Raw genomic sequence first — 12,605 nt, forward strand, 5'->3', positions numbered from 1 at the left:
TTGACTGGATTCACAAGATGATGCTTCCAGATCACCATGGCATGCTTTAGACTATTTGTATTGTACATTTTGCTACTCAAAATTTGTGGAAAAATCAAGTTCACACCCAACATGTATGAGAATATGAATTTCCCATTCAAAAACTATGGGGAAAGTTAAGTTCCCTCATTCACAATCTGTGGGGAAAATCAAGTTTCCTGTTGTCGCTCATGTGGATTAGGCGCATGTGGGAAGCCTACCGGTATTTCGAAATATTACAAAAACCCACATCACAGCAACATAAGGCCTATGCCCAGGCAGGTAAACGTTGACGACTGGAGGAGTCATTTCACCATGGCGCAGAATGAACAGTTCGATGACGACTATGAGAAAAAGATGAGAAACACTGATCTTCAATCTTGCACAGTCGTCATATACTGTAGTATTCACACTCATCATGATTAAGTGGAATAGATACACACCAACAAACAATAAACAGCACACGATGACAATAAAGGGATTTTAGTTTTCCCATTTTTATTTGAAATCAGACATGAAGATGCAGCACAAAAATACAAGAACACATTTCAATTAGCAAAATTAATAGATATAACTAACACTGTACCTTTGCACTGTGACTACAGACTGGAGAGGGGCCCATTGATAGTAACTATGGCACATACTGCTTTGGGTGTGTGGGGGGGTGGGCGGTGGGGGGGCAGCACCAAGTTTCTAAACTTTCAGCAGATGCTGGAGGTACCAACCTGGTCATGAAGTACAAGGAGTAACAGCAAGTATTTATACAGTGAAATTTGACAGGTTCATTGGAATGTCAACAACAACAACAATAACACAAGGCCATTGTACTGTAAATACTCAACAGTTCAAGCATTCTCACATCACTGGGAGGTACTGTAAAAAGTCACCCCGAGGCAACGGGAAAACAGCTCATCCTGCGAGACATGGACTCGCTCTCATCGGGAGCACAGGCATAAATTAAGTTTCATTCCAAAACGCTTCTTTATCCATTTTGCTACTTGAAAGTCATCAGTCAATCTTTCAAAACGGAACTTATTTTCTAGGCAAAGGTTTTACATTGACTCATAACTTCAGCAGTAACCCACCCATATCCTTTACGTTAATTCCAGCAGTCACTTTTTGGAAGAGTGAGTTTCAGTTCGTCAGGAATGGATATCTCATTTTGGAATAAAACTTTTCAGATGTAAGACTGAGGGAGAGATCCATTGGGCTATTTTCAGGATCACCAAACACTTTCAAATTCATTATTTAACACACTACATACGGTTCCATTTTAAGTACATTGTCAGTACCTTAACATGACCTTAATCAACATTTAATAACAGCGAAAATAAACGAGAATTCAAAATCTTGCAGACCTTGGCCATTAGTTACGTCTATTGCAAAGCCTCCTTCATCATTACGATCCTGAACGCAGCCCAGAGAGAGTCCTTGGCAAAACCTCTGCAGTCAAGTATCAATTGTCGTGGCTGCGCATGCCCCCACATACAGTAGGCCACAATCTGACGTCGTTCTCAAAATACATAAACTGTCTTCACACTTCAGAGACATCAGCAATGTCACTTTAGAGATTGTCTTTCACAGTAAATACATTTACTTTTTGAATACCGGTACACCTTTATTCATGAACATCAAAAATAACAGTATTTACATTGTTGCTTACACATATATTTGAAAGATAATTTATTTTCCTCTTGAGTACTAAAATACTTCAGTCTAGCGCTTCGGCTTTAAGAGTTAAGTGCTTTCTTATATTGGGTTAGGTCTAGTACTGTATAGGAGTTCTGAGGTTCATGCGAAGCCAGTCGTGTGTGGTGCTGTGCAGCCCTGCAAAGCTGTGTAGATACAAGATGAAACCAGCTAATAGTTTTGATTGATTGAATGCAACTGATAGGATCAACAATACATTTGATATTCTTAGTCAAATTGTGTATTATTATAAAAATGCAGTCATAGGCTTCGATGGTAAATAATTATCGATTGCAAAAGCTTTACCCTACCGCAAAACCCTAGACAAAATGCATTAATGCCATTGTTGAATGCATTAACGCCATTGTTGACTCGTTCAAATCTCACTTTGAAGACAATTTCAGCTACGGCTAAAAGGCCTCAACAACAGTTTCCCAGGTAAGCATGTGTTCTGCATGTCAGCTGTGTCTGCGTCTGTTGTTTTTCTCTGCCCCTTTATGTAATCAGCTTCACATTAAAATACAAGGCAGACTGGACAACAGCAGCAGCGTGTTAAGAGCCTAGAATGAGTCATCCTTAGCTGAGTTAATGTATGGCTGAGAGGCTATGGAGAGATGACCCAGCTAATGTGTTTATAGGTCTATAAAAAGAACATAGAATCAACCAATGGTTGTTATGTATGGCACATCTTTACAACACAAATGCAAACTGAAACATGATGGACAGCAAATTAACACTATCAAAGCAGTAAACGTCACTGTCGTTGATATGAAGACATTTTTCACAGAGGCCACATTCAATCAGTCAATCAGTCAATCAATCAATCAATCCATTTTATATTTATATAGCGCCAAATCATAACAAGAGTTCATCATCCAAACAATTTCTAGTTCTAAGCACTGTTTTGAGACAGGGAATGAATGACCTATGGATTTCATAAACTACGGGAAGATGAGATTCGTCACCATCACAAATCTCAAGCCACTCATGGGACCTGCTGGAGAGCCATTCTTAAGTAAATGTATATATTATGGTCCCAGTGTGCTTGAAATGAGACCACCATCAGCGGTACACAGGTGTGTGTTTTGTAACAGAGAGACGCAGAGAGCAAGAAAGGGGGAGGGACGGAGTGTGAATGTTTTGATATTTATCTGTGCAATATCGCTCTGTTTTACTCCCAGAGTAGGTAGGTAGCCATATCTGTTCCACAATCACAGTTGTTGAACCCTTTTAAAAAGGCAAAAGGCAACTAGGTGATATTCATTTAAGTTCATCACCCAGAGACACTTTTATATATTTCCCTCTTCTTCTCAAATTAATTCCTTTCAGAAAGTCCGCTGATCAAATTGTTGTAGCGTCTGTGTAACTTGTTGAAGTCTGCCTGTTTCTACTCCAGGGTCTTAGTTAGAAACAGTGTTGTTAAATGGGCGTTTGGTGTGTGGTCATTGGTCCTCATGTCCAAGGATTGGTTCAGAGTTTAGAGGTCGATAATTTCACTGCTGACACTGGCAGAGTCGTCCTGTCGGCTGACTTCAAGGTAACTCCGCGAGCCCACCGGCCTCGCGGCCCGCCCCCGCAGCTTCTCCGAGTCTGGGGTGATGAACGGCCGAGTGTCGTCTCCCAGATCCTCCCCCAGGTGACCCGTGGAGTTTCTGGAGGGACGAAGTGACACAGGGCAGGACACTGAGGACGGGACACTTCTTGCCCCGTCCCCAGCCCACCGGTGACCCTGGTGGGACGGCGTGGGGGGAGCAGTCACCTGCCTGCTCGGCACACTGCTGATAACACTGCCCCCCAGTGGCATGGAAGACTCTGTGTGTGCCTCGCTGCTCTCGGAAAGCAGCTGAGGATCACTGTTCCTGCGGAGCCAGGGGCCCTGGCTGACCCCTGAACCCGGGGAGGCTGGGGAGAAAGGCTGGAACAGGCTGCCCGTGCCTAGCAGGTGTTCCCTGTGCAGGGCCTCGTCGATGCTGCGGGTCAGATCGATGGGGGAGGGCGGCCGCAGGTCAAACTCATACAGAGACAGCCCGGTGTCCTTGTCCAAATCCAGACTGCCACTCAGTGAGCGCTGGGGAGGCCGGCCCAACACCTGCAGGCGCAGCAGGGAGCCCGTGGAGCCGTCAGATATGCCTCGCTCTCCTGAGCGGCCCCTCTGGTTGCGATCCCGGTTGCTGTCTTTGACACAGCGCGGCTGGGCAATGGCCTGCTCGTGGTTCTGGTTCCTGATCAGACTCTTACTGATGTCAGCTCCGGGACGCTCCTGACCAGCCCAGTTGTTAGGCACCTCCCCTGATCCTCCTCCTGCTCCTCCTCCTCCTCCTCCTCCCACCCCATTACTCTCAGACTTCCTGCAGGGCTTCCCTCTCAGGCTCTGGACTATCTTGGACCAGCAGGTGTGTCTATGAGTGGAGCCTACAGATTGGCCGGGCGATGGCAAGTCTCCTGCCGCTCTGCCATCTCCTGCTCCCCCCTCCTCCGTTCCCCGACAATCCCGTGGCCTCCAGAACACCCAGGAACCCAGGAGCAGGAGGGAGAAACCCCAGGCCAGCTCCAGCAGCCGGGCCCAGAAGTGCACCAACCACCATCCCCAGTTGAAGCGCCTCCAGTCCCCTAGCAGCCCGTAGAGCCACAGGGTGGCGTGAATGTGGAGCCCACAGCACAGTGCCCCCAGAAGAGCACACACAGCCAGCACCCTCCCCAGAATCACCCCTGTCCTCCTGCTCCCAGTCCAAGCCTTCGTTCCGGCCTCTTCGGGGACTCCAGGATGGGGAACGGCAGGACAGCGGAGACGTGGAAAGACGTAGCAGAGGAAGCCCAGACAGAGAGCCAAGCCCCAGCACAGGGACAGGACCTGCAGGGTGACGGGCACGGCAGGGGACAGGGCTGGGGAGAGCAGGTCAGCAGCCAGCAGCAGTGTGCACTGCAGCACAGCCAACACGGCCACCAGAGGAGGGCGCTCCAGAGTCGAAGGTAACACGCTCACCCCTGCCACCCTCAAGGACAGCAGTGCCAGGGCAGCCTGCGCCCACACCAGCAGGTGTAGAGGCAGGTTGTAGAGGGCGGTAACAGCCGGGCGAGGGAGGAAGCGACGCGTCCCGTAAGGGTCAATAAGAAAAAGGGCTGCCCTCACACCTCCGGCGAGAAACAAGAGAGCGTTGGACAGCGCGAGGGCCCCCCGGTGAGGACAGTCCAGGCCAGGGGACAGGGTGAGGCCGAGAGCAGCCCCGGCAAACAGGAGGAGGAAGAGGCTGGCTGAGCCGTAGACGTGGAGCTCCCAGGCGTAAGCCAGCGTCCGGCTCAGGTCATCCCAGCGGAGCAGCGTGCCATTAGGGGAGAGATTGATGCTGGGAGAGGGGGGCGGTTTAGACGCAGGAGAGTAGGGCGCTTGGTGAGGGTGTCCCAGCGGTAAAGAGCGGTTCTTCTGAAGAACACCGGTCTGAAAGGTGGGGCCAAACCTTGTTCGGACAACTGGAACAACACTGGTGGTGAGGGAGGGAGTGGTCCCTAGAAAAAAAGAGAAAATGTGTTTTGGTCGATAATTCTGAAACATAATGAAACTGAGTTTTTAATAGTGAACTCTTTCTACAGTGACATTTTATTGAAAAGCAGAGCAATAATATATACATACAGTTGCTATTCTAAGCCACTAGAGGGGAGTAGATCACTATCAAAGTACTGAGCTGGAATGGTCTGGTCCTCTCAACTGTTCATGGTAACTTAATCAGCTCTGCAACAAAACATTGTCTCAGGTCTGTGTTCGGTTCAACAATGTTTCTAAACAAGAGGATGCGGGTAAAACAGATGAGCCAAGCTACACATTCTCAATAACTGCTTGCTTTTGTTTCTTGTTTGTATTCAATCCCCATCCATCCCATTTGTCTCTCCTCTCTACCAGTGTCAGGTGAGTGTGTTGCTAACATGCTAACCATGTTGCTACCCAACAGGTGTTGTATAAGAAATTGTGTTGTATTTCCCTAAGCAAAGGATACAGCGATGTACAGAGATGTACAGCATGCATATTAGGGCTGGGTGATATGGCTAAATAATATCTAATATGTAAATAATATCTCCATATTTTTAGGCTATATCGTGATACACGATATATATCTCGATATTTTTGAAATCTCCTCTAAAGCACTTAATAAAAGCTCAATTTAACGATTTGATGCATACAATTACACCAGTATGATGATTCTAGTAGCGTAACGTTGACATTATAAACTCGCTTCAGTATTTCGCTCTCTTCAGGCTCTTTTCGTCCTCCAGATACAAAAACACACACACACTGCCTTGACGCCGCCTCTCTCTCCTGGTCGAGTGTCTGTGACGTCACGTAGCGCGGGCGGGTGTGTTTGACGTATGTATGTGATCCCCCCCCCCTGTTTGTGTCTGACTGACAGAGGGAGAGAGCAAGAGCAGAGAAACGCTGAAGCGAGTCTCATCCCGACGGCTTAAAACCAATGCGTGGCAATTTATACTCGATGTTCACGATATAGTCATTTACTACATCCCACGTGGAGCAAGCCATGATACACCGAGTCTATTCGATATATTGCCCACCCCCCTAAAGCATATGGACTCAAAAAGGTGCATGTGCCTATAGCCTACAGTATGTACATTGGAACTGCACAAGTATAAAAAAGAATAATAATACAATTAGCTAAATTAAATGTATGACTGCAATTTCCAAATCACAATAGGCAACAATGTTTTGTTTTGTTTTGTTTTGTTTTAGGTAAGAGAGCGGTGTTCCAGATGGCCCCATGTGCAAGTTGGAGAAAATGTAGAACCTATGTCCACATGTACAGTATGCAATTCAAATAGCAATCGCAATATTCAAGAATTAAAATATGATACAAATACCGTGCAAACCTGAAACATCCACATCATATTCAGATTCACATATACATAATACAGAAGACTCTTCTGGATTTCTGGATAACATATTAATAATTAAATTGTGTGGTTTAATTGGAATAGATGTAAGGGACAATCCCCATTATGTAATCCCATACAGCGTCATAATATATCTGTGGATGAGGAAAACGCCATGTGTCTAAGTTGTAGTATTTTACAACACAGCCTGCTATAAAAAGCCTGCCTCATGGAGCAAGACAAGTCTTTTACAACACGCTATCTCTCTCTTTCTCTTTGTCTCTCTCTCTTTCCGATACGCACACTTAAGACACTTTTATTTGTTCTGGGCACTCCACCCAGAGGTTGCGTTAGACTTCCTCATTGTCTGTCATTTTTCATAAGAATTCTGTCATAATCTATTATGACGGCGTTAACTTGACAGACGTCAGATTTTTCTGTCATTGTTCAAAGAAATCTGTGAAAAAGATGGAAAATGTTTGGTTAACGCGACCACTGACTCCACCTTATGCCCCAGCAAAGCCCGGGAAACACCCAGCATTCTACTCATACAGCCATTCATCATTTCACTGCTGTGTGAGCTAGTCTGCTGTTAAGATAACATAAAGGGCGGAGAACCATAACATTAACCCATAACCCATAAAATATAATGAGATTCAAACAAATACATCAATCCAAGATCATAAGTGGTCTTTCTTTCTTTCTTTCTTTCTTTCGATCTTTCTTTCTTTCGACGATACTGAATTTACCGGCCTATGTAACCCGAGGTCTGAGGAGGATCACCCAGGGGCTCTTGTGCTCTGACTTGAGATGACTAAGCTGCAGCGATAGATACGGTAGATGTAGATGTAGCTGTAACTGTAAACCCTATAGAAAGGATGGGCTATATAAGGAAATATCTCCACACAGAAGATGATGAATGGTGGAACAGAATTAACGGTGGTAAAACACCAAGAGCACTTCAGGCCCTTCTTCAGCCGGTAGAGAGGACACCCATAAAGCTGCCACACTGACTGATGGCTCACTCCCTGGCCCTCTCCCTCACTCTCTCTCTCCACCCTAACACATATAGGCTACATCGACACACTAGACACACACACACACGCACAAACACACACACACACACGCACACGCACACGCACACACACACACACACACACACACACACGTTCGCCCTGCATTCCCTTTGGCGTGCACACACAGGTACATACTACATGCACAGAACACATATACACACGTCTTTATATATATATAGATATGTTTGACTTCCTTCTCTTTGACTTGAGTTTCTTCATAGCAGCGAGACCCAGACACGTTCCAGATGTGCCGATCGCCTTTCACAGCTGGATACACTTAAACCTACCCCTACCCTTGGGTTTTCTCTTTAGCGCACGCACGCACGCACGCACGCACGCACGCACGCACGCACGCACGCACGCACGCACACGCACACACACACACACACACACACACACACACTGCGTCAGATGTCCACACGTGGCTATGAACTCGCCCGTAAATATCCTGTTTCGCCTCACAAGACACACAATCATATATGGCATGGAAACAGTCAGACACACGCAGACAGGCCCAGATGCGCATGGGGACAGATACCACACGCTAATGTCATTGATGCAGACCACTGATAAGCAACACTGGCTACGAGCCTAGCTGCAGAGAGCTGAAGTGCACCAGACGGGCCTGTTTAAAAGTCATTGAGATGTTGTCCTCGTGGTATCTAAGAGACTGCCTTGTGTGCCCCATGGGTCATGCTTTTCCTCTATCTGATTTTCCTCAGCTCCCCCTCTCTCCATCCCTCCCTCTCTCTCTCTCTCTCTCTCTCCATCCCTCCCTTTCTCTCTCTCTCTCTCTCTCTCTCTCCAGCTGGTTTGCATTCTCCTCTGCACTCAATGCATTTCCCCCTGCCCCTACCTGTCTTCTATCTCTCCCCCCCTAGTCTCCCCACTAGTCTCTCCTTCAGACCCGGTGTGTCTCTCTATCTAGTAGTCTATCTCTTCGCCTGGCTGTGATTTTGTCCTCCCCCTATCCGACCCTCCCCACACATATTTTCTTCCCTGGTTGTGTCTACCCAGCACACCTACGCACCACCCCACTTTCCACGGGCCTTCTGCCCACTCCTCCGCCTCTGCCTTTTCCCGCTTTTGAAGCTTTTTCCAGATTCTTCCAGTAAAGAAAAAAAAAAGGGGTGGGGGGGGGGGGGGTGAAAGGTCCCAGCTGAACAAATAATTCCATTCTAAATGATCACAGGAAATGGAAACTTTAAAAAAACGCTCAATGCCGCAATTGTAGGGATGTTAATGATTAATCGACAATTGATTGACAAATTTGATTGATCAAACTTATATCAACCAATTAATGATTAATTGACAATGTAGGCTATATGCTATTTTCAAATTTTTCGCTGAAATGATTTAGCGCCACAAAGGTGAAATTTAACTTTCACCGCTTATACAGAGGAAGAAGAAAGGCAAGCAAGCCTTTGTGGGAGATTTACAGCCAAAAAGACAACAGTATTCATTGTAAACATTGTAATATAATGTTTTACTACAGCACGTCTACAAGCATAATGATAGCTAATGCAGGAAGTTTGGTTGGTTGATTAACTTGTTGAGTAGGCCTAAATGTTCTATGTCAAAAGCTGTTTTTACCAAGTCTGCAGCACAACGGATATCAGTGATGATGTCATCAATGTTGTCATCAGAGATGATGCCATCAGTGATGTCATCAGTATATTTTGGTGGTTTCATCCTCGTCGTCAGGTATTTTGACTCTTGAACGTAAGAGGGCCACGTCTTCATTAACAAGGTCCTCATGTTTTTCTCTGAAAAGGATTCTGTGGAGAAGTTCTATGTTTGTTCTGTGTCGTTGCCTTGGCGATGGTTCTGTTCCAGTGTTACACAGCTCAACATCTGCCAGAGATTGACGATATCCAAAACATCTTTAAACCTGCCAAACTGGCTGTTGAAAGATGTCGTTTCCTGGAATGGGCTCGAGTTGCATGAGGTCCCCTGGTTGCTACATGACGCACGTGGTCCTGGGCCCAAGTTGCCATTTAATATATAACATGAACAATTAACAACTACAAAACCCAGAACCCTCTTGTCTTACCTGTCCTTGTTGACTGTACGGTTGTGCTCGTTGTTGTTCTTTCCGGTTGTGTTGCTTTTGTAGCTTGACTGGTTGTTGTGGAGGATGTTGTCTCAGCTTGCTGCGTAGTGGTGAGGTTGCTCGCTGTAGATGTGGTTGTCCCTCCTCGTGTCGTGGTGGTAGGCTGTGGACTGGTCGGGCTGCGGCCCGGTCCTGCAGTCCGTGGCTGTTTAGGGGTGAAGCCGGGAATGGTGGTCCTCGGCGGCAGTGATGCAGCATCCAGCCCCCGTGTGGTTCTGTCTGTGGAAGGAGTTTTTGCCGTCAGCTCGCCTAGAAATTGATGGAAGACTCAGGGTTATGGCGCTGCATAAACGCCGTGACACCAGAGACAAATCTCTCCAGCAATGACACACTGGCTTGATAGAATGTAAACAACAATTCTAAAATGTCATCACAAAGTGCAAATATCATCATCTGAATGGAGAGCTTGTGAAATTGTGATGGGCAAGCAGTCTCATTTGTAATTACTAACAGCACAATACAATGTCGTTAATATTGACATTCATTTTTCCGTATTACGATAACTATAAATAGCTATCCCTAATATCCCGACATTTCTCACCTGTTAATAGCACAGTGCGAGCCGTTGCCTGCGTCACCGCGGGGGACAGTGTGGCTCTTGTCTCAGGTGGTGGTGTAGTGGAGACCCTATTGGCTGTCGTCGGGGCAGACGGGCGGGGCTTCAGCGGCTGACTCTCCGTCGGGGACGCCTTTACATCGACAAGTTTAAACGAGGGGCCGACAGATAGTGCCGTCTGTGCCTGTGGCCGATACTGGGCCTTTTGACCGGCCAGGGAAACAGGTGACTCCTCCTCCACAGCCATCATTGTTGGAATACTACCTGATCCCACATCCGGACGCTCAGCATCCTCTCTCTGAGGAACTGCTCCCTCCTCAGGACCGCCTGCCGGCCCATCGCCCACAGGGTCGATGCCATCAGAGGGTAAAGTGGGCAGGGGTAGAGTGGATATTTTTGTAGGAACCTCTCCCTTTGCTGAAGCTCTGCTCGACACTAGCCTTGCCGTGTCGGTCCTGGGCCTAGAGGCAGTTGGCTGAGTTAGGATGGGCCCAACGATGAGGTTCTGCGTAGTAAGACTAGCTATAAAGGAGGACTGTACGGTGGGACGGGCCGACCTTTGTTTCGGTTGCGTCGCATTTGCGGTTGCGAGTCCGTCCCGTGTCGCAACTTTGACAGGCACATCGGTGCGGCCCCTGGGGGGAAACGAGGGCCAGAATCGAGGGGTCTGATTGGTGGGTCGAGGTGGTGGAGGGTTGATAGGCGGGTCCTGAGGAGAGGAGAAGGAGGGGGAGGAGCTGCTGATGACTTGGGCAGGTGAAGGATGGAGAGAGGAGAGGAGAAGGGTGAGGAGGAAGAGGGGCACGGGAGCCATGGTCTGCCTCTGAGGGGTCGAGCGGTGACCAGTCCCTCTGGCTGTCTGTCTGTCCGTCCGTCACAGCATCCTCTCTCCGGGCATCTGTTGACAGAGGAAAAGAGACAGGCATGGTGTCAATTTGACGGAAAACAAAAGACCTTTTTGCTCACACGTGCGCAAATGAACACAAGAGCAACCGTATGAAATGTGGAAATGTAAAACATATATGGCACACAAGTGCACGTGAGAATTCGGGGCGCAAATGTTGTCATGTCGATTCAACTCACTTACAGTCTTGTCTATTTCATAGCAATATTACATTGTTTGGTTAATGTATTGTGCAGGCCTAATTCCTAGAATAGTGTTGAGCAGTAAGAATTTGTAATTGTGTCTATAAATGGAGTGTTTATTGCAGCCTTGCTGCTCTGCTGTGCTGATCCAGAGGGCAGCTCAATGAAACTCCCAGAGGTTTCAGTCAGTACGACACCAGCAGCAGACACACAGGGTGTGGTGAGGTGTATGGTTACAGAGTAGATGGCGCACATGGCGTGCACGCACATTCACACACACACACACACACACACACACACACACACACACACACACACACACACACACACACACACACACACACACACACACACACGGGCCAGACTTCAGCCAACTGCAGTATAAGTTGCATAACATACTGTAGAAGACCTCCAAACTAGGGATGTTCATTTTGAACAATTTTCATAATCGAAAATCGGGAAAATGAACGATCAATTATCGATTATCGATAGCGTAATAATAATAATAATACTCTGGTCTGGTAATAACGTTGCGCGTTCTCGACCAGCTATAATGGCGATGCCGCTGTGTAGTAAGAATATCAGACACTAGCGCTGTGGCCAGGTAAACAAACATGTTACATGTCAGGTTACATGATGTAAGGCAATCGGCGTCTTCCAGCTTAGCTGACAGCACAAGAGTCAAATCAACAGGCCTGAGCCTCACTGAGGTCCGCAGACCGCTGGGTGCGTTTGTTTGTGTCCCCGGCGCATGCCGGTGTGAATTCCCTATGTTTAAAACAGTTTTGTTGGCACAAAGGCCCATGCCCAGCCAGAAAACTAGAGACTATAGCTCCACCTCACGTTAGTCGGCTGTGCAATGGAGTGGGGCGAGGAGGAACGAATTCCACCCAAACCTAGTCCGCAAAAAAAGAAAATAATAATAATAATAGTAATAATAATAATAATAATAATCGATCAAAAATCCACATGATCGAATAAATTCCTTAACGATTTTCGATAATTGATGAACATCCCTACTCCAAACTGACCGTAGCAAAAAGTGGCGCAGATGGTTTCATTCAGTGGGCAGATGGACATTGGACACAGTCACTTGTTCTCTCACTTCCTCTGCCATAAAACGCTGGTTGGATGAATATCAGTTTCTGTTCACTAAGTGTTCCTCTTTGTTCCAAGCAGCAGGCCTCTCTCT

General features: G+C 47.0%; 1 protein-coding gene across 1 annotated transcript; it reads right to left on the reverse strand.

Moving 5' to 3' along the window:
• Positions 1-543: 543 nt before the first annotated feature.
• LOC310780756 (uncharacterized protein) lies at positions 544-11,141 on the reverse strand (the record flags this gene model as incomplete). The annotated part of the gene is made up of 3 exons (XM_083641261.1): positions 544-5,211; positions 9,712-10,020; positions 10,313-11,141. 3 exons carry the CDS (start codon positions 11,139-11,141, stop codon positions 3,185-3,187), a joined length of 3,165 nt encoding a protein of 1,054 aa, XP_083497387.1. The 3' UTR covers positions 544-3,184.
• Between the last annotated feature and the right edge of the window lie 1,464 nt (positions 11,142-12,605).

Source organism: Poromitra crassiceps (assembly GCF_964638095.1).
Source record: "Poromitra crassiceps genome assembly, chromosome: 8".
Classification (NCBI taxonomy): domain Eukaryota; kingdom Metazoa; phylum Chordata; class Actinopteri; order Beryciformes; family Melamphaidae; genus Poromitra; species Poromitra crassiceps.